Source organism: Phocoena phocoena, chromosome 3 (assembly GCF_963924675.1).
Source record: "Phocoena phocoena chromosome 3, mPhoPho1.1, whole genome shotgun sequence".
Taxonomy (NCBI): domain Eukaryota; kingdom Metazoa; phylum Chordata; class Mammalia; order Artiodactyla; family Phocoenidae; genus Phocoena; species Phocoena phocoena.
Window position 1 is genome coordinate 62,178,930 of NC_089221.1, and position 23,338 is coordinate 62,202,267.

The window sequence follows — 23,338 nt, forward strand, 5'->3', positions numbered from 1 at the left end:
CTTTAATACATGATAATGTTGTTGATAATGGGAGATCTTCAAAAGTGCTAACACTTAAATATCTTATGACCGTCTTCCTTCACAGCCCCTGACTCTAATATTTGGATCATAATCTTTTTAATATAACATTATTTAGAAAAATCAATTGTCTTAGTTACATAATGGCAAAGTGTTGAAGGATTTAATTTTCACCCTCAGCAAAATTGCTTCAAAAGGTAATTAAGTGTTTCATACCGTCTGCTTGATCACTTAACTCAGCCTTCCAAGGTTACACCAATTTTCAAAATGTAACCCCAAGATTTTTTCAAGTTCAAAATGAAAACTGAGCATTACAAGTAAGAGAATAATATGAATTAGTATTTTAAATTAATATTACAAGATTTAAAATCTGTTTGGGACAAAAAAAACACACACTTATTTTCTCACTCAATGTTAGACCAGGGGAAAAGACCAAAGAATGTTTTTGAAGGAAATTCTGACAAAATAATTCACCTTTTTCCTTTGGTTTTGGAGTTCTTCTTGGCTGCTCTTTTGTTTTCTGCCTCTGACCCACTTCCACTCTCACTCTCACTCTCGTGCTCACTGGAGTCCTCACTGCTGTCTCCTTCGTCATCTTGTTCCCCACTTTCACTTCCAGATTCACTCTCTGAAAAAAAGATATCCAGATGCTCCTTGATTTATAGCCATTTAATTATACATAAGGACACAAGTAAGTGTCAACATTCATCACAAATGAAACCAGATGCTGAATTTTAGTTTAGTGGACCCCAGGTGTTCCACATTTCCTATTTCTGCCCTCTGGTCACTTAGACTCCTGAACCCTGCAGCAGGGTAAGCATGGCGGGACTCCAATGCACAGAGAAGGCACTCTGCTAGTGAGTGGGGAAAGGCAAAGAAAAGATCTAAACTAAACCAAAGTGAGCCTATCTTGCTCTTCAAACCCATAAGTATTTTAGCTATGGCAAAAACTTTTTATTTAAAGAATGATTATGAGCATGATATAAGAATAAGAAATAATTTTAATTCCTCTACTTATAGTGAGAAATTTTATTTAGAGAAAAGGAAGGGATTGTTGAATTTTCTTAGGAAACAATTTTGAGAGGGAAATGAGTCATTCAAATCATCTTCAAAACTTCCTAAATTCAAAGGCAATAAAGCAACATCACTACTTAAAAAGCACTTATTTTAGCTAGTATAGGAGTCTTCCGTAGGTCAAAGAAATGATAAAGTTACACTGAGGCACTATATAGTTAAATGTTTTATGAATAAATTATGGTATACTAGGGCTCTTTGCAGAAGTGATACATATAGTATATTTATGTGTATTTTAAACATGAAGCATAATTTTTTACTAGTTGAAATGATTATAGGTGCAGAGTTGTATCCTAGATAAGAGGACAAACTGTTGTCCCGGCCTATGATCTATCTGATGAAATGTCCTCAGGCAGGAATGTAACCTCTAATTAAAACAGTATTCTAATAGGTAAATAATAGCTACTTTATGAGGATTAATTCATGTATCACAGCGAAAAGCTAGGAGTGCCTATATCCTTTTGGAACAGCTTGAAGTGGTTATAAGCATGAGTTCTCAAGCTGCAATGTCCGAGTTCAAACCCTGGCCCTGCCGTGTACCAAGCTGTAAGACTGAGCAAGTTATTCAGTCTCTTTGGGTCTCAGTTCTCCTTTCAGCAAAGGCTACTTCAAAGAGCTGTTGTGAAGATTAAATGATTTGAAACATGTAAAGGTGATTAGGACACAACAGTGCCTGCCACATGGTAAGGCACTCTTTATCATCAGCTTTTACAGAGAGCAAAATTTATTTTACCCAAACTTTACAAAGGCAAAACAAAACTGCTGAATAAAAATATTTTGAATTTGTTGTGATATCAAAGTTAAGCACACGTACATATTAACTTAGATAAATCGTTTATGCTATAAATAAAGAAACAAACAAATAAATAAATAAGAAAGTATAGCATCTAAGTTACTTTCTCATGTTATTACATGGGAGTTCAACATGAATCTGGGTCCAGTTCACTTCAGGCACTGTTTATTTAAATTTTCAAGTTAGGTAAATCCTTGAGGAAATTCATTTATCCTCAAGAAGGCATGCTCACTTGAAAAAAAACTGGTAACTTCTTTTTTTTTTTTTTTTTTTTGTGGTATGCAGGCCTCTCACCACTGTGGCCTCTCTCGCTGTGGAGCACAGGCTCCGGACGCACAGGCCCAGCGCCCACGGCCCACGGGACCAGCCGCTTCACGGCACGTGGGATCCTCCCGTACCGGGGCACGAACACGCGTCCCCTGCATCGGCAGGCAGACTCTCAACCACTGCGCCACCAGGGAAGCCCAAAAAACTGGTAACTTCTAATGAGAAAAGTTCTCTCTTTCCTCTGGTAGCCAGAATGGAACTCTGACATATGACTCCCTATTATAAGTACTCAGATAATCCCATGAAAAGCCATAATGTTAATGGAATACTTCAAATATGTATTGAAAAAGGTTAGACTCTAAACAGACAGGAGCTTGTGAATAAATGTGATGGAGACAAATATCTATATGAAACACTCAACTACACAACATGTCTTTCTCAATGGTCTATATCATTCCTGAAACTCCATATTTTTTAGCATTAACTCTTTGGATTGAAGTAATTTCCCCCATTTTTCAGCATATTACTTCAGAAGGTAAAACACCACAGATTAACTTATCGGATACTGAAAACAAAGATTTTGACAGGGGAAACAGAGGAAAAAAATGAATGAATTACCTTAATGTCAAGTAATGGATGACCAAGTAATAGTGAGCAGCCCTGGCTTCCCAAGAAATAAAGGTTTTATTTTATTTTATTTTTAAAAATTTTTTTTTCCTTCTTTATTTTTTTAACATCTTTATTGGGGTATAATTGCTTTACAATGGTGTGTTAGTTTCTGCTTTATAACAAAGTGAATCAGTTATACATATACATATGTTCCCATATGTCTTCCCTCTTGCGTCTCCCTCCCTCCCACTCTCCCTATCCCACCCCTCCAGGCTGTCACAAAGCACCGAGCTAATATCCCTGTGCCATGCGGCTGCTTCCCACTAGCTATCTACCTTACTACGTTTGTTAGTGTGTATATGTCCATGACTCTCTCTCGCCCTGTCAAAGCTCACCCTTCCCCCTCCCCATATCCTCAAGTCCGTTCTCCAGTAGGTCTGTGTCTTTGGAATAAAGGTTTTAAAAGAAAGAGATGTCATTTGGTCTTGGATCAGATAAGTTTACTAGGCTAACTGTTAATAAGAGTATGTAACTCCTATATATACTTTATTATGCAAATCACTCAGACTTTCAGTATTGGAGAGACTTAAAAAGCATCTAACTCTACCCCTTCATTTATCAGATATAGAGAAGGTAAGTGCCTTATTCAATTTGCCTGGCTAAAACTCAGGACTTCTAGATCCTTCCTGTTTAGTATTTTTTTCATTGCATGTGGTTGCCCTCAATCTTTTTAGCTCTTTGTTTCTTTATAATACACAAGAGATTTATTAATTTTAGCTTTCATGTAGAAGTAAAAGAGTAAAAAATGGATAAGAACAGACTGCTCAAGGTTAAAAATAAGCTTTACATTTTATTGGGGGTTGGCTATAAAGTTCGTTTGGGTTTTTTCTTACAGAAAAATCCGAATGAACTTTTTGGCCAACCCAATACAAAAGAAAAGTTACTTTTAAAGGCCCCACTAAAGGCTTATCAAATATAAAATTACATTTTTCAATATGCTAATGAATATCACAGGCAGTGTGGGTTAGAATTCAGAAAAGCATGCGTTCCCGTTTCAGTTCTATCATTTATTTATTAGTTGTGGGTCCAAGAGGCAATGTCAAATGAAAAGGCGTTAGAAATTACTTTGAAAACAGTGATATGTAAGTGAAAGGAATTATTGTAATGGTATAAACTTCATTTAAACCAGCTTGTTGAATATTACGTTCTAGGTCTTATTGGTCTATAGGAAGCACAGCATATAAGCTATAGTGAACAATGTTTTTCAATGAATTAAAACCCCACCACTGTCACTGCTGCTCTCAGAAGAGTCCTCCTCCTCCTCCGCAGATTCAGAATAAAATTTCTTATCAGGATTCTCTTTCTTTGCTTTTCCTGCTGGGGTCCATTCTTTTGCCTGATTAAAAAAAAAAAAGTAAAAATGTAAATATCAATGAATTCTCATTAAGGAATTCAGTCTTCAGGTAAACTAGTCATTCAGAATACTCTGTGAACCCAGAAGGAAGTTTAAAGCCTCAACAGAGAAGGCAACTCTGAGAATCCTGACACTGGTTTGTTCCCCTTTACCCCTAAGCAAAGGGACATGAACTCTCACTCAGAGCCTATTATGTTAGATCAACAACCTTGTTTTAACATATGATTTTAAACACTTGTGTATTCGTTGGTCTACAGAAGATTTAAACTAAAGTACGACAGTCTAGAAGAGATGAGGGCAATTAGAGGCAGACACAGTAACAGCAGTAAGAAATTCAAGTTCACAGCTTGATACTGAGGTAAAAGAAAAAAAGAAAGAAAATACTTAGTGTAGGCAATAAATAGCCCGTACCATCTCAACAGCCTGAACCCTGGGGTACCTTGGGGTTCTATCAAGACAGAATCTTGGCTTCTGTCTTTCTCTTCTATCCTAAACGTCTAATGCATCAAGAAAGCCTATAACCACCACCTTGGTCAGAGCTCTCTCCCGGATTACAACAGTCTCTAACCAGCTATGTTGTATCTATGCCCACCTCCCATCCCCCATTCCAAGCTGGCTCAACACAGCAGCTAGAATGATTTGATTAACTCTAGTCAAGTCCCTCTTTGTCTGAAATGCTGCAAAAGGCCTCCCATTCACTCAGAAAAAATGAAGTTCTTACAGCACTCTGCTCAGCCCTACGTGCCTGAGGTCCTCTTGGTCCTCTTGCGGCTGCTCTCCCTCCTGCCCACTTCCCTCCGGCCACTCCTTACAGTGTCTTCAAACACCCCAGGCATGCTCCCCTCTTCAGGCCTTTCCCCAAAGCTGTTCCTACTGCCAATATCCTCCCCCAACATGACTTGCGTGGCTCATTCCCTCACCTCCTTCAATTCTCTGTACAAATGCCACCTCAGGGAGGACCACTCTACTTAAAATTCCAACCTCCCATGCCTGGTACTTCTGATGTTCCTTTGCTCTAGTCTTTTTTTTTTTGGTCACAGCACTTATTACTTTCTAACATACTACTGTATACAATTTGTATATTTAACTGTCAGTCCATCCCTGCTAGAATGTCAGCTTCTGGAGAGCAGAGATGTTCGAATATTTTGTACACTGATACACCTTAAATGTGTCTGGCACAGTAATCATTAGTTGGGTGATAGCACCTTAAAAACTTTAATACAGTGTACTAAAGTAAAAGAAATTTTTTCGTAAGTGTGACTTTGATTCATTAAGAAAAAATTAAATCATGCTTCATACACTCTCTTTTAAAGGGCAAGAAAATGTATATTTTTTAAAAGGTCAAGAACGGTTAAGACTCATTTATTCATCACACTTTTGAGCTTCTACTATGTGCTAGCCTGCTAGAGTAACATTTTGTTGTAAAGAAATTTATAGTAGGATAGAGGTTCTTATTCAAGAGGGGTTCTCAGCACTGGATATATGTCAGAATCACCCGAGAATATTTTTAAAAATACTAATAACAAAAATAAAAATACTAATACTAAAAAAGCTAATGCTTGGGATTCACTTCCTAAGATTCTGATTTAATTGGTCTGGGGCAGGTCTGACATAGGTTTGTTTTGTTTAAAGAGCTCCGTATGATTACAGTGTACAGCTAGGTTTGAAAACCACTGATCTAGAGGGCCTATGGGCTTAAGATATGTTGCTTAAAAGGATAAGCTTCAGTAACTTGGAAAACTACTATCTGGACAATAATAGAAAAATAAGTAAAACTTACTCAAATATATTTGAATAAGATACTAACATAAGATCAGCAGTATTCCTTTCTTTTTTTATGTATATTTAAAATGCTCTTTCCTCCAGTTACAAATAAAGATAGTATTCTATAAACAAATTTCTCCTATATTTAGTGAACAGTGAAGTTCATATTTTTCTTAAATCCAAACAAGTAATATTTTTCTGAAGGCTAGTAAAAAGTGTGTAAAGTCAATTTATAGGAAAAAAAAATTACTTAATTAGACTATGGCTTTCAGGGTAAGACTGAGTCAACATACAAGGAAAATCAGGCTCCTATGCTCAAAGGGGTATATTATTTTGACATGGCCATGGACTCTCTATTCATGGAGTTTTAGGTTTTAAAGGGTAAAGATTAACAATAAAAATATTTTACTTTTTGTTATGGTCTTTTATGACTATGATAATTGTATCATTCTAAGCAAAAGAAATAACAGGGAAAAGAGAGGAGGAAAATAGCAAGGCACTAATTTGAAAGTTCCTATGTAGGATAAAATACTGATAGTAACTGATAGTAGATGTGTTTATAAAGCAAAATACCCCTGATATGCAAAAGACAGTTTTTCTGTTACTGGGGAGAAAAGAATTTTCTAGAACTAAGCAAAAAAAAATTATAAAGAATCTTGAAAGCTTACTGGTGTCATAAATATATATCATATCTGATATCCTGGAAATGGTAGTATGCAATGCAAAGTGACTTCTAGTGTCAATGGACTAGGTTTCATGTTTTTTTTGTTTGTTTTTTTTGCGGTACGCAGGCCTCTCACTGTTGTGGCCTCTCCCGTTGCGGAGCACAGGCTCCGGATGCACAGCCTCAGCGGCCACGGCTCACGGGCCCAGCCACTCTGCGGCATGTGAGATCTTCCCGGACCGGGGCACGAACCCGTGTCCCCTGCATCGGCAGGCGGACTCTCAACCACTGCGCCACCAGGGAAGCCCCATGTTGTTTTGATTAAAATATCAGATTATCTAAGCCTAGGCCATTATTCTTACTAAGTTATATTTCATAGTAAAAAGATGTGACCCTGTAAGATCACGTTATAGTAAAACTAGGATAACATATGTACTACGTGCATGAAATACATTGACGGGACTTTAGAGGGGTGAGGTAGAATGAAAGACTATGTGAACAGTACTTTCTGCATTGTTGCAGCTGCATCTTATAATAAAACTATGTGCATTATTTTTATATTTACTTGAGTCTCTATAGTATAATTTTAAGTCAGTATGTCCAGAGACCAACAGACTGAAACTGTTTTCTGCATGGCATCAACGGAGAGTGACAGTTTTTTCCAACCAAGTTCTATCAATTATAATTATCCTCCATAATAAGCTACCAATTATTAATTTTCACAATGTAGTCAGCAAAATGAAAAGGAAATCAATTTGTATCTGTTGAACTGGACAGGTAAAATGAATATAAGAAAATAGGTTATTTAAGTACTGTCCCTATAAGATAGGTAATGCTTAGAAGAGCGCATGAAAATAGAAGAAGCCGGCCAACCAACCAATCTATCAGCCAATATAAGATACTGCTGAGACCAAATTAAATTGCATGGCATTGTTATTAATTTCTGAGATGACAAACTATTTTTATTTTACTTTTTTTTGGTGGATTGGGGCAGCAAGGAGGAAGGATAGGGCGGAAGCGGGGGTAGGATAAAAGGATGATTCTACTTGGACCAAAACATCATGTACCCAACAATGAAAAAGGACAGAACCATAAAAACAACAAACAGACATAAGAAATTAGGAGAGACAGTATTTCTGTGAAAGAATCATAACAAAGAACATGCTCTTTTTATTCTGGCACCTGACCAAAAGTTTCACAAGTAAGCCAATTTTTTTGAAGAATACTTAAGAGTAGTATGTATTTTTTTTTTTTTTCGCGGTACGCGGGCCTCTCACTGTTGTGGCTCCGGATGCGCAGGCTCAGTGGCCATGGCCCACGGGCCCAGCCTCTCCGCGGCATGTGGGATCCTCCCAGACCAGGGCACGAACCCATCCCCTGCATCGGCAGGCGGACTCTCAACCACTGCGCCATCAGGGAAGCCCCTAGTATGTAGATTTGAGGGGAAATCACCAAACTTAGTTGCAAGGAGGAGCAAGCAACTTGTTTTTAATAAGTTTTATAATTTAAAAAATCATCTCTAAATAGAGAGAATTTGTCACAGCATGAAAACAGTGGTGTTAAATACTAAGGATAGTACAGATTTGCAGACAAGCTCAAGCTTCCTCTCCTCATGTTACATAATAAAATGCAGTAGGAGAATGAACAATGGACTCAGATAAGGGTTGGAATCCCAATTCCATCACTTACTAGCTATGGGAACTTGGGCAATTTACTTAAGTTCTCTGAATCTTGGTTTCATCATCTGCAAAATGGGAATAACAGTAACCATCACTTATAATCATTATGAGGTTTAAACAAGATTATGTTTATAAAACTATCAAAGTATACTCCAGGGTCTGCTAAATGGAGTCATTATCAGCTGTTATTGCTCTTGCCACACTCCAAAGCCAGACAAGTTTGTGTAGTTAAGAGAAACATATTTCTCAAAAGAATCAAATTAAACGGCCATGCCTGGGGAATTCCCTGGTGGTCCAGTGGTTAGGACTTGATGCTTTCACTGCTGTGGCCCAGGTTCGATCCCTGGTTGGGGAACTAAGATCTTGCAAGCTGTGCAGTGTGGCAAAAAAAAAAAAGCAAGCTATGCTTGTTACAGAAATTCTTCTATTTAAAGTAATATTTTTTTTCCCATTGTATATGGAAAAGTTAGGCAAGAAGATTAACTGACTTTCTCATAGGAATTAGTGAGAAAGACTGGTTATCTGAATCCTAGTTCAAAATATGTGTTCTACCAGAAAAGCATCCAGGATGTAATACCTAACTGTTCTTTTTTATTAATTCTACTTAAAAAAGGATCAGATATATTTCACATAATCAATCTCTAAAGACAATCAGAAGACCCCTCTCTTTATTTCTCTTGTTTATGTAAGAAAGAAAGAGATAATACTAGGAAAGAACACTAATTCTCTTACTTTAGTGGACAATATGTTTTAAAGATCTAGGAAAAGGTTATTTATATAGAGAGCTTTTTTTTTTTAATGTGAAAGCAACATATTATTCATTTTAATTGTGACCTTGTGTAAGGACATTTTTGGTACATGATGCTTCCTATTTATGTTTAGGCTTCACATAAAAAAGGTTCATCAGAAAATCGAGAAGAACACTTTGTATGGTTTTTCTGGAAGAGACAGCAAAAATGATTTAGAAAACATTAACAGGAAGCTTACGAATCTCTAAACTAAGTAGGAAAAGCTCAACCCAATGAAACTAAATACCTTAGAAATTGAATCTACACAACTACAAATGCAATACCACAAATGTGGGTGGCACTGATGCAGAGAATTCCATTCTCTATTTCCTTGAAGAAAAGGAACAGTACATGTACAATGACATAGGAATACTACAATATTTATTTCCCATAGCAGCAAAATATGTCTAACACATTACATTTAGAAATACCAGAGCAATTTTCAATCCACCAAAAAAGCTTTTATATAAAACAATAGTTATTCCAGAATCTCCCACTGCTTGACAAAATTAATTTCAGAAAGGTCAACTTACCAACTCTATTACTTCTACATTTCGAACTGATGGGTCAGGCGCCACCTCTGGCCAATTAGATAATTCCAGGTACCCAGTAGCTTTAGTGTTGAGAGTATGAGACAAAGTGCCAAGCTGGTAATGATCCCTACCTATTAAAATAGAGGAAAATATAAAATAAACAATATGAGCTGTATATAACAGAGAACAATCCTAATCAGAGCTCAAGGTAATTGGCATATTACCTCAAATGTCAAGGAATAAGTATAAACTAGGAAGCTCTTCATAGGTCAAAAAACTGATTTCAGTCCATAGATTACAATAATCTCCCCCATAATGGTCAATAAAAAAGCTAATCAGTCAGTGTGTTTAGAGGTGTTGCTCTGATATGTAGCTTCTCTAAAAATTACTTTACTGTGAATATTAAGAATGACAGCACAGTTAAACAATCCATATACATGTCTTGCCACAAACACATTCAGAATTTTAATAGTTTTTCTACAAAACTGAACTGCTTTTTATCGCTTTACAACATTAAATAAGAAATTATATGAAAACCAAAGTATATAATCATTTGATTCCCACTGTAATGGCTACTTGTTAAACTGAGAAAATAAACACTCCTTTTAAAACGCTGGGGAAAATAAGTCAACTTCCATCTTTGAAAAGCAAACAAATACAAAGGGATATTTTTATGAAATAATTCTTCCTGGAAAAGCTTATGTTAGTGTACACAGAATATTTATTTAATAACAGCTAAGTATTAAGTTGAATTATATACTCCTTATTAAACAAAGCTATCTATTTAAAACAGAGATGAAGTCAATGTCTGCAAGAACAACACAGCTTTTATCTACTGTTCAGCCAAGTCATCTGGTTAGAATAAAAATAAAATCAGCAGATTGAAATTATTTAGGTAAATAAGGTCTATAAAAACATGAACTACTGTAAAGCTTGCGTTGGAGAACAGATGAATGAGTAGAAAGCACACTGTTCTTATATATTTACATATGCTAATCACTTATATTTTCTAAGAGATAAATTTTAAACATGTTAGAAATGGGATATAATGTCATAATTTTTTAGACAACAAATATTTTGCAGGTATATTCTGATAATAGTACCTTTAAAAGGAGACTCAAGCAGTGGTGCCGGTTTTTGAGCCAGGAATATTTTTTTGGCATATTTACTTAAAGCTCCACTCTTCTCATTCGGAACAATAAGCTGCCTAATAAATCTTGTACGGTCTCTGATGTCGTAGTTTTGATCATACTTGCCGAGATTTAATATGTACTGGGTAAGCAATTTTGTCTGTTGGAAAAAAACAGAACAAGATGAGAATAGTTATTTATGATTATTGATAACTCTGGATAAACATATTTAAAGAGGTAATAAAAATGAATGGTTATGTCAAACAAATGTTGTTCCATAGGGAATATGCATTTCTAACGCTGCAAATGGAATTCTGAAGCCAAAGCACATGTCCTCTTCAGTATTGGGGAGGTGAATGCTGAGTACCGAGAAGCAGCCATGTGCTAGATTATTAAACTGCTGAAGTGGAAAGAAAGGCATCATTAAAAAAATAATCATATATGGCAAACCCGCTGAAGGGTCTACGTGAGAATAATGAATGTGGAAATACAACTAAAAACATGGCACTCAAAACTTAATCGGAAAAATATGCAGGACATCAAAACATCAGAGAGTATTAGGGGGCTGGCAAACTGCTTCTCCTGAGGTGTGTTTTATGAAGAGATACTGTCCCTGGCATAAGCAGTGTCTGCACTCTGACTGCACTCAGTTACTTTACCCTGAATTATGACCCATTAAAGCAGACACATGAATCACTGAACTGGATTACTGCAAATTATTTGCAGTGCATTTAGCTGTTACTTTTTCATAAAAGCAAGCTGCTGATGCCCTCTAAAAACTAGGATAAAAGACTCCTTCCATTTTTTTCCCCATGTTGCTTATAGCCTCTGGTAATATTGGTCATTTATTTATTTATGTTAGGGAACAACTTATTATAGCAGCTTTTACACTATAATAAGATTTCCTAAGTCAATTTCTGAATGTACTACATTAACATACATTGAGATAATTTTAATAATAATTAAACCAAAACTGAAATGTTAACAAAATAGGTTTGTATTTTAAACTCCAGTTATTTTATTGAAAAAGCATAATTTTAATTTAGAAGGTTACACACATACAATTCTAACTATAAATAGGATTCATAATACACGGAAAAACTAAACATCTGCATTAGAACATTTTACAGACATTAGAAGTGGATTAAAAAATATAAAATCAATGAAGTCAGGCAAAGCTAAAGATAGTTCTATAACAATAAGCCAAAGTACAGGAATGGTGCAGTAAACTTTTACAATATTAATTCGTTAAGATAATTGATTTGGATAAAAAGCAACCTTCTTTCAGTAATAATCTATTTAAAAACCATTAACCTAGTTTTACTAAAGCAGAGCTACAAAAAATACAAGTGAAAAATGTTAATAGAGCTATTCTAAATTTGGTTACCAACTACTGCTATCCACTAATTATTAGACCATGTTGGTTCAACCTCAGATAAGAAAAATTCTATGACTGATTTTTAAGGACGATTAGCAAAATAGTCACCAAATGAGTAATACAGGTCAAAAGGAAGTGTTGTACACTGGACTGTGTAATCAGTTTGCTGGGATAACCTGGGAAAAATACACCCAACTGTTAGTTTCCTCAAATGTAGAGTGAGAATCTATAACTAGGTTAACTCTAAAGTCTATTTTTGAGTGTTGAGATTTAGAATATGGAACTAAAATAAATCAGAAAAAGAAAATAAGTCTATTCATTGAAATAATTTTTTGAGTTAGTGGACTGATTCATCTTGCTTTTATTTCTGATCCCTGAAATTAATGTTTAGGAAATTAAATAATTTCAAAATATTAACAGACACTATTGAAACTGAGATAGAAAATTTTAAGTAATTAAAATTATGTAATTTCTATAATATGTATTTATTGACTGTAAAACTTGTTTTATTATATTGGTAGGTTATGAAACAGTTCTACCAAAAATGTATTTTCAAAAATAAAATTCTAAAAGATAAACTCATATCCATGTTCAATGATGCAGTAAAAACATAAGCAGAATAATTTTCACTCAGATATGTATTAATTCATATACTTTAATCAATTTCTTAGCTCTATCTCTAAAACCAAATCATTGGTATTTATTTGAAGAACATATTTTTATATGGTCTTATTATTTTTAAATTAAAGAAAATAAAATTGCCTACAATCTTCTTCAAAACGGAATTTTATGATCACCAAATATGAAAATGTTGACATTTGCAACTACTCTTCTCTACAGAACATAATATTTTTAATGGAAAAAAATGTCTTCTTTACAGATCAAACGAATGATCTGGTAAGTACAGAGAAAATTCTGTTGAATACAAGGATATTCCCAATGCTTTCTTTTATGTTAAAATCTGTAAATATTTCAAGCCTAGATATTTAACTTTCCCCCCTCTATTCAATAAAACTATCTTTATGAGATAAAACTTTTAAATAATTCTCTTCTATACTGTAAACAAAAATTTCATCAAATTTAGATAATGCAAAACCAACTGCCTCCTCGATTTCATTTCATTCTAATACAAAATATAAACTTATCCACAAAAATAGGAGTTCCATCAAAAAAGTCTTCACCATAGTTGAGATACTGCAAATGATAGAACTTCTAAAATAAATTTTTAGCTCTTACCACTTAATTTGTTCAGTCCTTCCTTCGTTTTTATAGGGATACATTTCAATGTCTTCCTGTTTGCAAGATTTATTTCTAAGAATTGTTATTTGCTAAAATTTTCAAAAGCTGAAGGTTTTTGGTGCTCTACCTGATAAACACTTTAAAGATTTCCAAATGATTTTGAATCAAAATCTAACCAATACACAAAAGTTTCACTTAATCTACTCCTCCACCCACCCGCCCCGGGCAAAAAAGTCAATATAGAACACAGGCTAATTTACAAAGCAGTTTTTCATAAAATCACATTTCTAAAATCCCACTGGTCACATGCAGCAAAAAGAATTGCGTATGAGAGTGTGCGGTGTCATGCCTAAGTATGCTTTTTCAATATTAGCTTCATCACAAGAATCCTGCAGTTCAGTTAAACTACACATATCAAATATCAGTAATTTTGACCATTATAGTTTTATTTCACTTGGTAGAATAAGCAGAGTGAGTATGCATGCACCACAACCAATTCCCAAAATATTTCTGTTCCACAGTTTTCTTAATTTAATAAGAACGTTGATTTTACCATGACAACATCCGTTCAGTGAAAGCCACGTTGGGGCTTTTAAATTTACAACAGCATTTACGGCGATTTTGACAGAATAAACTTCCAAAAGCTTTACTTTGATTCCATTTACACTGACAGAAGAAATGTACAAAAGTTTTGAGTAAAAATGGTCGAACTATTATTAGAATTAATTGCTTTTCTATTTGAAAACCAGCATCATTCAGGTCCTTTTTCTGCTAATGGAGAAATACATTAACCATTATTGCTTCATTTCTCATATGTGCAAAAGAAAACTTAGAATAAAAAATGAACAAAATTAAATTTTAAAAAACAGTTATTTGATCTATATGAGATCATATTTCACAGAGAGACATGTAAACATATTTGGCAACTGTATACATTAAATTGTCATCTTGAGGCTTAGTCTTCCTAAAATACCTCCCAACTTTTTAAGTAGATGCTGATCCTGTTTTAGCAGATTTATATCACTATGATTTTCATGGTGGATAGTAAAAGTTGATGAACATTTTGTGCATGTTAAATAATGATACACAAAAATTCAGTTCTTCATTCTTCATTAAATGTACACTTCAAGTTTTAAGAATTTATTGCTGCTGGATTTATAACAAAATAAAACAATAACTGGCAAATAATAAATAGGTTTTGAGATTTACAGTACACAATAAATGACAAAACTACTGTAGTGAGAGTGCTCTGACCACTCTCTTTAATGGCCTATAGCAAGATTGTTCTGTCTCTATCTCCTGCACATATTTCACCCACAACCAACCTCTAACTTCCCATGTTTTCCTCTTACTCCATCCACTGACAGCTGGGAGCTTCATGCTTTGCACAGGCCATGACACAACTTGCCTGTTGTGTCATCAAGTTACCATCAGATAAAACAAACACTTATGTCACCACCACTAGAAAAGCGAAGGACTTCGCTTTTCATACCTGCCTCATCAGGGCACACTTCATTTTATCAGCACACATCCTATATGCTGCTCTAAAGGGAGAGGTTAGTCATGTTGCATCTCAAAAAGACTGGGAAAAAAAAGTCAAAGTCTTTCCAATTTAAATGTTTCACATTTTAAAATGAAATCTCTGTTCACCGCACTTGTATCTTACAGGTCACTAGACAAAACCATGGCAGAGGTTAGAAGTACAACATGGAGGGACTTCCCTGGTGGCGCAGTGGTTAAGAATCTGCCTGCCAATGCAGGGAACACGGGTTCGATCCCTGGTCCAGGAAGATCCCACATGCTGCGGAGCAACTAAGCCCGTGTGCCACAACTACTGAAGCCTTCGCGCCCTAGAGCCCGCACGCTGCAACTACTGAAGCCCACGCGCCTAGAGCCCGTGCTTCGCAACAAGAGAAGCCACTGCAATGAGAAGCCCACGCACCACAACAAAGAGTAGCCCCTGCTCGCCACAACTAGAGAAAGCCTGAGCGCAGCAACAAAGACCCAATGCAGCCAGAAAAAAACCAAAGAACAACAAAAAAACCCAGATGGGATGTTTAATAGTAAATTTAAATGGATTTTATTCATAAAATTATACAAGACAAGCAAAGAGAGTAACAAAATGTACCATAAATAACAGAAATACTCAATAGCTTATATATAGCTATGTATTAAATTTTTGTCTTATTATTATTTTGCTTCTTAGATTTAAGGAATCATTTCTGGTACCACCTAATGGTCAATGCCATCCAGACACTATTTACACCAATTACTCTGGATTAACTCTAAGTCACTGTGACATAGGAAAAATGAATTTTGGGGAATGCCATATAATTATTGAGAAATCCATTATTTAAAAAAAGTCTCAAAATATGGGCATCATATTTTTACCTAAATACTCTGACAAGTAATAAACTGGTAAATATTTGCTCAAACAATAGCCTTCTTTAAATATTATATAGGTCAGCACAAAAAAAAGGTCTCTTAAATTATAGTCCTATCAAAAAAATATATATATAGTCCTAAAATCAGCTTAGATATATATCACTTTAAGGAATATAAAAAAGTATACAGAATTCAGCATTTAAAACTGGTTCCACATAGTCGTAATTTTTAAACAGAAGGATACTGGCAAATGCATTTGGTAAAGGAAGGAGAACTACATAAAATTCTTAACATAGACCAGAGGCAAATCTAAGCAGTACTAGTGTTCTATCTAATCAATTTCATCACTTCATGACTAGGCAGGATTCTTTAAATTTTTTTAATTAAGACAATTTTATTGAATGCAAGATTCTTTAAATTCTATAGTGCTTTACAATTTTCAAAAGTTTCACACAGATGATTTCAGATAATCTCATAAGAGCCCTTTCTCACCTCCCTCACCCCTATACTGCCCATCCACCCTTCCTTCTCCCCATTGGAAACCAGCAGTTTGTATCTGTGAGGCTGCTTCTTTTTTGTTTTATTCACTAGTTTGTTATATTTTTTAGATTCCACATGTAAGTGATATCTTATAGTATTTGTTTTTCTCTGTCTGACTTATTCCACTTAGCATAGTGCCCTCCAAGTCCATCCACATTATTGCAAATGGCAAAATTTTTATTCTTTTTTATGGCTTTTTGTAAGATCTTACGGAAAAACCCAAATGAACTTTTTGGCCAACCCTATATTTTACATATATATATGTATATATATATATATACATATATATATCTCACATCTTGTTTATCCATTCATCTGTTGATTGTTCATTAATTCTTCTAGGTCTTTTGTTAAATGATTCTTGCACCTTCTCGACCTTTGCCTCCATTCTTTTTCCGAGGTCCTGGATCATCTTCACTATCATTATTCTGAATTCTTTTTCTGGAAAGTTGCTTATCTCCACTTCATTTAGTTGTTTTTCTGGGGTCTTATCTTGTTCCTTCATCTGGTACATAGCCCTCTGCCTTTTCATCTTGTCTATCTTTCTGTGAATGTGGTTTTTGTTCCACAGGCTGCAGAATTGTAGTTCTTCTTGTTTCTGCTGTCTGCCCTCTGGTGGATGAGGCTATCTCTCATCTGTTGATTAACAATTAGGTTGCTTCCATAGCCTGGCAATTGTAAATAATGTTGCTATGAACACTGGGATGCATGTATCTTTCTGAATATGGTAGTTCTATTTCTAGTTTTTTGAGAAACCTCCGTACTGTTTTCCACAGTGGCTGCACCAATTTACACTCCCACCAACAGTGTACAACGATCCCCTTTTCTCCACATCCTCACCAACATTTGTTATTTGTGTGTTTTTTGATGACAGCCATTCTAACAGGTGTGAAGTAATATCTCATTGTGGTTTTGATTTGCATTTCCCTAACGATTAGCAATGTTGAGTATCTTTTCATGTGCTTTCTGGCCATCTGCATTTCCTATTTGGGAAAATGTCTATTCAGTTCTGCCCATTTTCCAAACAAATTATTTGCTTTTTTGATGTTGAGCCATATGAGCTGTATATATATGTTGGATATTAACCCCTTATTGATCATATCGTTTGCAAATATCTTCTCCCATTCAGCGGGTTGTCTTTTCATTTTGTTGGTGGTTTCCTTTGCTGTGCAAAAGCTTTTAAGTTTAATTAGGTCCAATTTGTTTATTTTTGCTTTTGCTTCTTTTGCTTTAGGAGATGGATCCAAACAAATATTGCTGTGATTTATGTCAAAGAGTGTTCTGTGTTTTCCTCTAGGAATTTTATAGTATCCAGTTTTACATTTAGGTCTTTAATCCATTTGAGTTTATTTTTGTATATGGTGTTAGAGAAGGTTCTAATTGCATTGTTTTACACATAGCTGTCTAGTTTTTCCAGAACCACTTATTGAAGAGACTGTCTTTTCTCCACTGTATATTCTTGCCTCTTCTCTCATAGATTAATTAACCATAAGTGTGTGGGTTTATTTCTGGGTTCTCTATTGTGTTCATTGATCTATGTGTCTGTTTTTGTGACAGAACCATAGTGTTTTGATTACTGTAGCCTTGTAGTATTGTCTGAAGTCAAGGAGCATGATTCCTCCAGCTCTGTTCTTTCCTGAGATTGTTTTGGCTATTTGGGGTCTTTTGTGTTTTCATACAAATTCTGCAATTACTTGTTCTAGTTCCGTAAAAAATGCCATTGGTATTTTGATAAGGATTGCATTGAATCTGTAGATTGCCTTGGGTAGTATGGTCATTTTAACAATAGTAATTCTTTCAATCTAAGAACATGGTATATCTTCCAATTTGTGTCATCTTCAATTTCTTTCATCAGTGTCTTATAGTTTTCCAAGTATAGGTCTTTTTATCTCCTTAGATAGGTTTATTCCCAGGTATTTTATCCTTTTTGATGTAATGGTAAATGGGGCTGTTTCCTTAATTTCTCTTTCTTGTAGTTTGTTGTTAGTGTATAGAAAAGCAACAGATTTTTAAAAATTTAACAGTATACACATTTTTGTCAACATGAGTAAGTTTTTCCTTTATATGTTATATTTACTTGACAAGAAAATATATCCAAGAAAGGGTATAAATGTCACCACATAGAGCCTGAGCCCTTTTTTTTTAAAGTTATATTAAAGGGGCTGGGAGTGGGGGTAGATTTCTCCAAAGACCGAATCACAGGGCAAGAGAAAACTTCAGGAAGGATCCCCAAAACATCACTGTGATTTATAAAATTTCTCACTAAGAATCAAAAACTGAACCTGAAAAGCGATACAAAGAAAATATAAGTACTAAGGATACTCCATGAAGCACTTTCTTCTTGAACAGCAGAAAAAATAAAAGTAACTGTCTCAAAGAAAATGAGACAGTAATTAAAATAAATGAACTATAGCTACATACCTCAATATTTTAAAAACACATTAAGTAAAAATAGTTTAATTGTGAAAGTATACATAAAGTAGAATACTACTTATGTAAAATTTGAAAACACACAAAACAAAAAATACATTGTTTATGGATACATACTTATGTAACAACAATACAAAACATGTATGATTAAAACAGACCAATAATATGACAGTGGTTACCAATGGGGAAGTAAGAAAGGTGTGAACAGGAACTTGAGATCTTAGCTCTACCTGTTACATCCCTTTAAAAAAAATTATGGCAAACACACTGACTTAATCTTAGTGGTACATATATAGGATACCTTGGAGATATTACGGGTCTGGTTAAAGGTCACCTCAATAAACTGAGTAACACAAACATGCTGGTTTCCCAGTACATATAAAAGCTATGTTTATTATACTGTAGTCTCTTAAGTGTGCAACAGCAGTATGTCTAAGAAAGCAATGTACAAATGCTGGAGAGGAAGAAAAAGGAACCCTCCTACACTGCTGGCGGGAATGTAAATTGATGTAGCCACTATGGAGAACAGTATGGAGGTTCCTTAAAAAACTAAAAATAGAGTTACCATATGATCCAGCAATCCCACTCCTGGGCATATATCCAGAGAAAACCATAATTCAAAACGATACATGCACCCAAGTGCTCACTGTAGCACTATTTACAATAGCCAAGACATGCAAGCAACCTGAGTGTCCATCAACAGATGAATGGATAAAGAAGATGTGGTGTATATATACAATGGAATATTACTCAGCCATTAAAAAAGAATGAAATAATGCCTTTTGCAGCAACATGGATGGACCTAGAGATTATCATACTAAGTGAAATAAACCGGACAGAGAAAGACAAATATCATATGATATCACTCATAGGTAGAATATAAAAAATAGTACAAATGAACTTATTTACAAAACAGAAACAGACTCATAGACTTAGAAAACAAACTTATGGTTACCAAAGGAGGAGGAAAGGGTGGGGAGTGGGGGGGATAAATTAGGAGATTGGGATTAGTAGATACAAACTACTATATATAAAATAGGTAAACAACAAGGTCCTACTGTATATAGTACACAGAACTATATTCAATATCTTGTAATAACAATGGAAACTAATCTGAAAATGAATATATATGTATATATAAATATCTGAATCACTTTGCTGTACATCAGAGACTAACACAACATTGTAAATCAACTATACTCCAATTTTTAAAAATTCACTAACATAAAAAAAAAAAAAACAAGAAAAAGAATCCTTTATTGCTAAAAAATGCTATCATCTGAGCCTTCAGTGAATCTTAGTAGTAGAATCAAAGACCACTGATCACAGATCAGAATATAGTAATAAAGAAGTTTGAAAATATTGCAAGAATTACCAAAACATGACAGAGAAACAGGAAGTGAGCAAATGCTGTTGGAAAAATGGTGCCAGCAGACTTGCTCGACACAAGGTAGCCACAAACCTTCAATCTGTAAAAAACACAGTATTTGTAAAGCACTATAAACTGAGGTATGCCTGTATATGTATTTATGCTATTTTGTACTATTCTATAGGTTTGCAATATTTTATATTTAAAAATAAAAACATAGGGCTTCCCTGGTGGCGCAGTGATTGAGAGTCCGCCTGCCGATGCAGGGGACACGGGTTTGTGCCCCAGTCCGGGCAGATCTCACATGCCGCGGAGTGGCTGGGCCCGTGAGCCATGGCCGCTGACCCTGCGTGTTCGGAGCCTGTGCTCCGCAATGGGAGAGGCCACAACAGTGAGAGGCCCGCGTACCGCCAAAAAAAATAAAATAAATAATAAATAAAATAAAATAAAAACATAAGCTAAGTAAAACATTAACTTATATTACTTATCACTACATTTAAAAGATGATACACTATTAGAGAAAGTTTAGAAACAGATGTACCCTTTACTCATTAATTTTTAATTGCTATTAATCAGTTTAATCAAATCATAGCTTTCTGTCTCAGACCTCAGTAGACTATTTCAAGGAAGTCATGCTAAATTTTTATACCATGTCTTAAGAGCTGAAGAGTTTTAGCAACTTCAACTGGTTTCAATGTTGTTCAACTTTTCCCCCCCATATAATAGTGAAACTACTCTACTTGTGAGAGTATTCTACCAGTGCTTTTACTCTTGATATTCATATCAAACAATTTTTCTCTTCATAAACAACAAAAGAAGAATTTCAGCACCCTTTTCTCAGGTTGATAAACCCCAATGGAGTGCTTTTTAAAAATGAGCATAGAGATTCTCAATAACTAGACTAGTTCTCTGACTGTAAATAATCATATTCTCTAAGAAAAATCTAGCAGTTGGTTAACAGTGTAAACTAGGTTTATGAAAAAGCAGGATTTGTTCTAATTCAGTTGACACAGCAGGGCCAATCTGGGCACAATGTAAATTTTGTGTTTGCTTTGGCATGATTACATCAGTATATAACTATATGAACTATATGAACAGGTAAAGGCAGAAAGCTGCACCCAGCTGAACTGGGCTGTGCAGGAATAAAGAAACACATCCACCTCAAACATCTATCTCAGATCACCACATGTATTATGCGCTACATTTAGCCACATTTGGCAGTACAACTTTCCATCCATATTCAAATTAACCCTCCTTCCAAGACATAACTCATAAGCACAACCTTTAAAACACCCATTTCCACAAGTCAGGTCTTTCTAAAAGTAAAAGGCTAGATTCACTGTAGTATTTATGTATTTCTTAACCATTTAACATGTGTAAAACTATTCTCTTGTTTTTACTGTTCTTGTTTTTTTTTCTTTTTATGTGTCACCAATGAATTTTTTGAGTGTTGTGCCTCTGGTTTCACTTTTGCAATAATCCCTGTGGCTGTTGTTGTGCGTTTCTGTAAAGCACAATGATTTTTAGGAACATATATGTTGCATTATAAATAACTGACTACATGATTATAACTTCCACTTTACAGATTAGAAATTAGATTAGGTAGGTTGTATTGTATAATCTGTCTAAAATCATGTAGCTAGTAAGTGGCAAAACATGATTTGAAGACAGACAGTCTAACATTAGAGCCTGTACTCTGAATCACCTGCCTCCCAGTAATTGACATTAAATAGTTCTATGGCAGGTATCACATACAGTTAAACTGCTTTCTGAACTTCCTTCTAAAAGAGCTCGAAGTCAGAAAATTAAAGAAGCTTACAGAAGAAGTTCATCTACAGAGTCTTAATCATAAGGTAACAGTTTTTAAAAAACTATATGAACAGCTTTATATATCTCCATACTGAAAAAAATTAAAATATCAAAGAATATGTAATGCTAAAGATAGACAAAATGTTGATTTTTTGGGTACTGTATTTTTCAGTTCTACAACTTCCATTTTATTATTTTTTATAGTTTTTATTTCTCTGCTTAGAGTTATCTTTTCATCTATTGTGAATACATTTTCCTCTATGTCATCAACCATTTACAAAAGCTGCTTCAAAATTCTGTCTGCAAATTTCCACATCTGGGTCATCTAGAAGTTGGTTTCTGGTTTTTGTTTGTTTGTTTGTTTGTTTGTTTTTAAACTGATCACATTTTCCTGGTCTTCTTCATTATTGTGGTAAAAATAAACATAAAATTTACCACTGCAACCATTTTTAAGTGTGTAGTTCAGCCATTACCACCATTAATCTCCAGAAATTTTTATATCTTCACAAATTGAAATTCTATACCTGTTAAATAATAATTCCCTGTTCTAGTTCTTAAATTGAGCAATTTTGGATTTATCTTGGACATTATGAATGTTATATTGTAGAGACCCTGGATGTTGCTATACTCTAGGTTGGGTTCAAAGCACAAACTTTGTTTCAGTGCTGTTCAAATTCCATTTCAGTTCCTTTATTAGTAACTGTGCTGTTCTGAATCCACCATGCATATGTGTGGTTCAGGTGTCAGCCAGAGACCTGAGCAAAAGTATTCACAGATTTTGAGGCTCCCCACACTGGCTCACTGCTTTCTAGAATTCTTCCTTAACTTTTCAATATCTTTGGTAGTAGTTTTCTTTTTTTTTGGCTTCACCAAGCGGCTTGTGGGATCTTAGTTCCCCGACCAGGGATTGAACCCGGGCCCTCAGCAGTGAAAGAGCAGAGTCCTAACCACTGGACTGCCGGGGAATTCCCAGGAGTTTTCTTAAACTCTGTCCTCTACTTCCTCAGGCCAGAAGGACTCTGGGTTTCCTTCTGGGATTTCAGCTTCTGTGTACAGTGCCAACTGTAGCCTGAACTCAGGATAAGAGCCATAAAAGTAGGGAAATTCACTCTGTGCCACTCTCTTCTTTTAAGTGTCCGTTTCCCTTAAGAATCTTCCCACTTTTATTTACTCTTTTGAGACTTTAGGCAGTTATTTACTTTTTGTATTTTTCCCAAGTTTATAGTTGTCCAGTAGGAGTCTGCTCAACCATACCAACAGCAAACTGTTAACTAAGTTTCAAATTCTTCTTTACACCAGGTAAAAACATTTGTGATATTAAAGAAGCTTACTATTAAATTATTCCTTAGGTATACAAATGAATACAATGTGCCAAATCTTATAAAAAGCAATGTAGCCATCCCCTAAAACTAAATATTTCAATAAAAAATCTGAAAATGCTCACTGAGAGATCTA

At 34.9% G+C, this 23,338-nt stretch overlaps 1 protein-coding gene across 1 annotated transcript in view; it reads right to left on the reverse strand.

The window, feature by feature from the left end:
* The window catches only part of AP3B1 (adaptor related protein complex 3 subunit beta 1), a 276,812-nt gene that overhangs the window by 95,420 nt on the left and 158,054 nt on the right, over nucleotides 1-23,338 (reverse strand). Inside the window, exons 16-19 of the mRNA XM_065875497.1 lie at nucleotides 10,707-10,893; nucleotides 9,604-9,734; nucleotides 4,046-4,157; nucleotides 493-646 (exon numbers count right to left, since the gene is read on the reverse strand). Of these exons, the coding sequence (XP_065731569.1) occupies nucleotides 493-646; nucleotides 4,046-4,157; nucleotides 9,604-9,734; nucleotides 10,707-10,893 (584 nt within the window). The remainder of the gene's footprint in view (nucleotides 1-492; nucleotides 647-4,045; nucleotides 4,158-9,603; nucleotides 9,735-10,706; nucleotides 10,894-23,338) is intronic.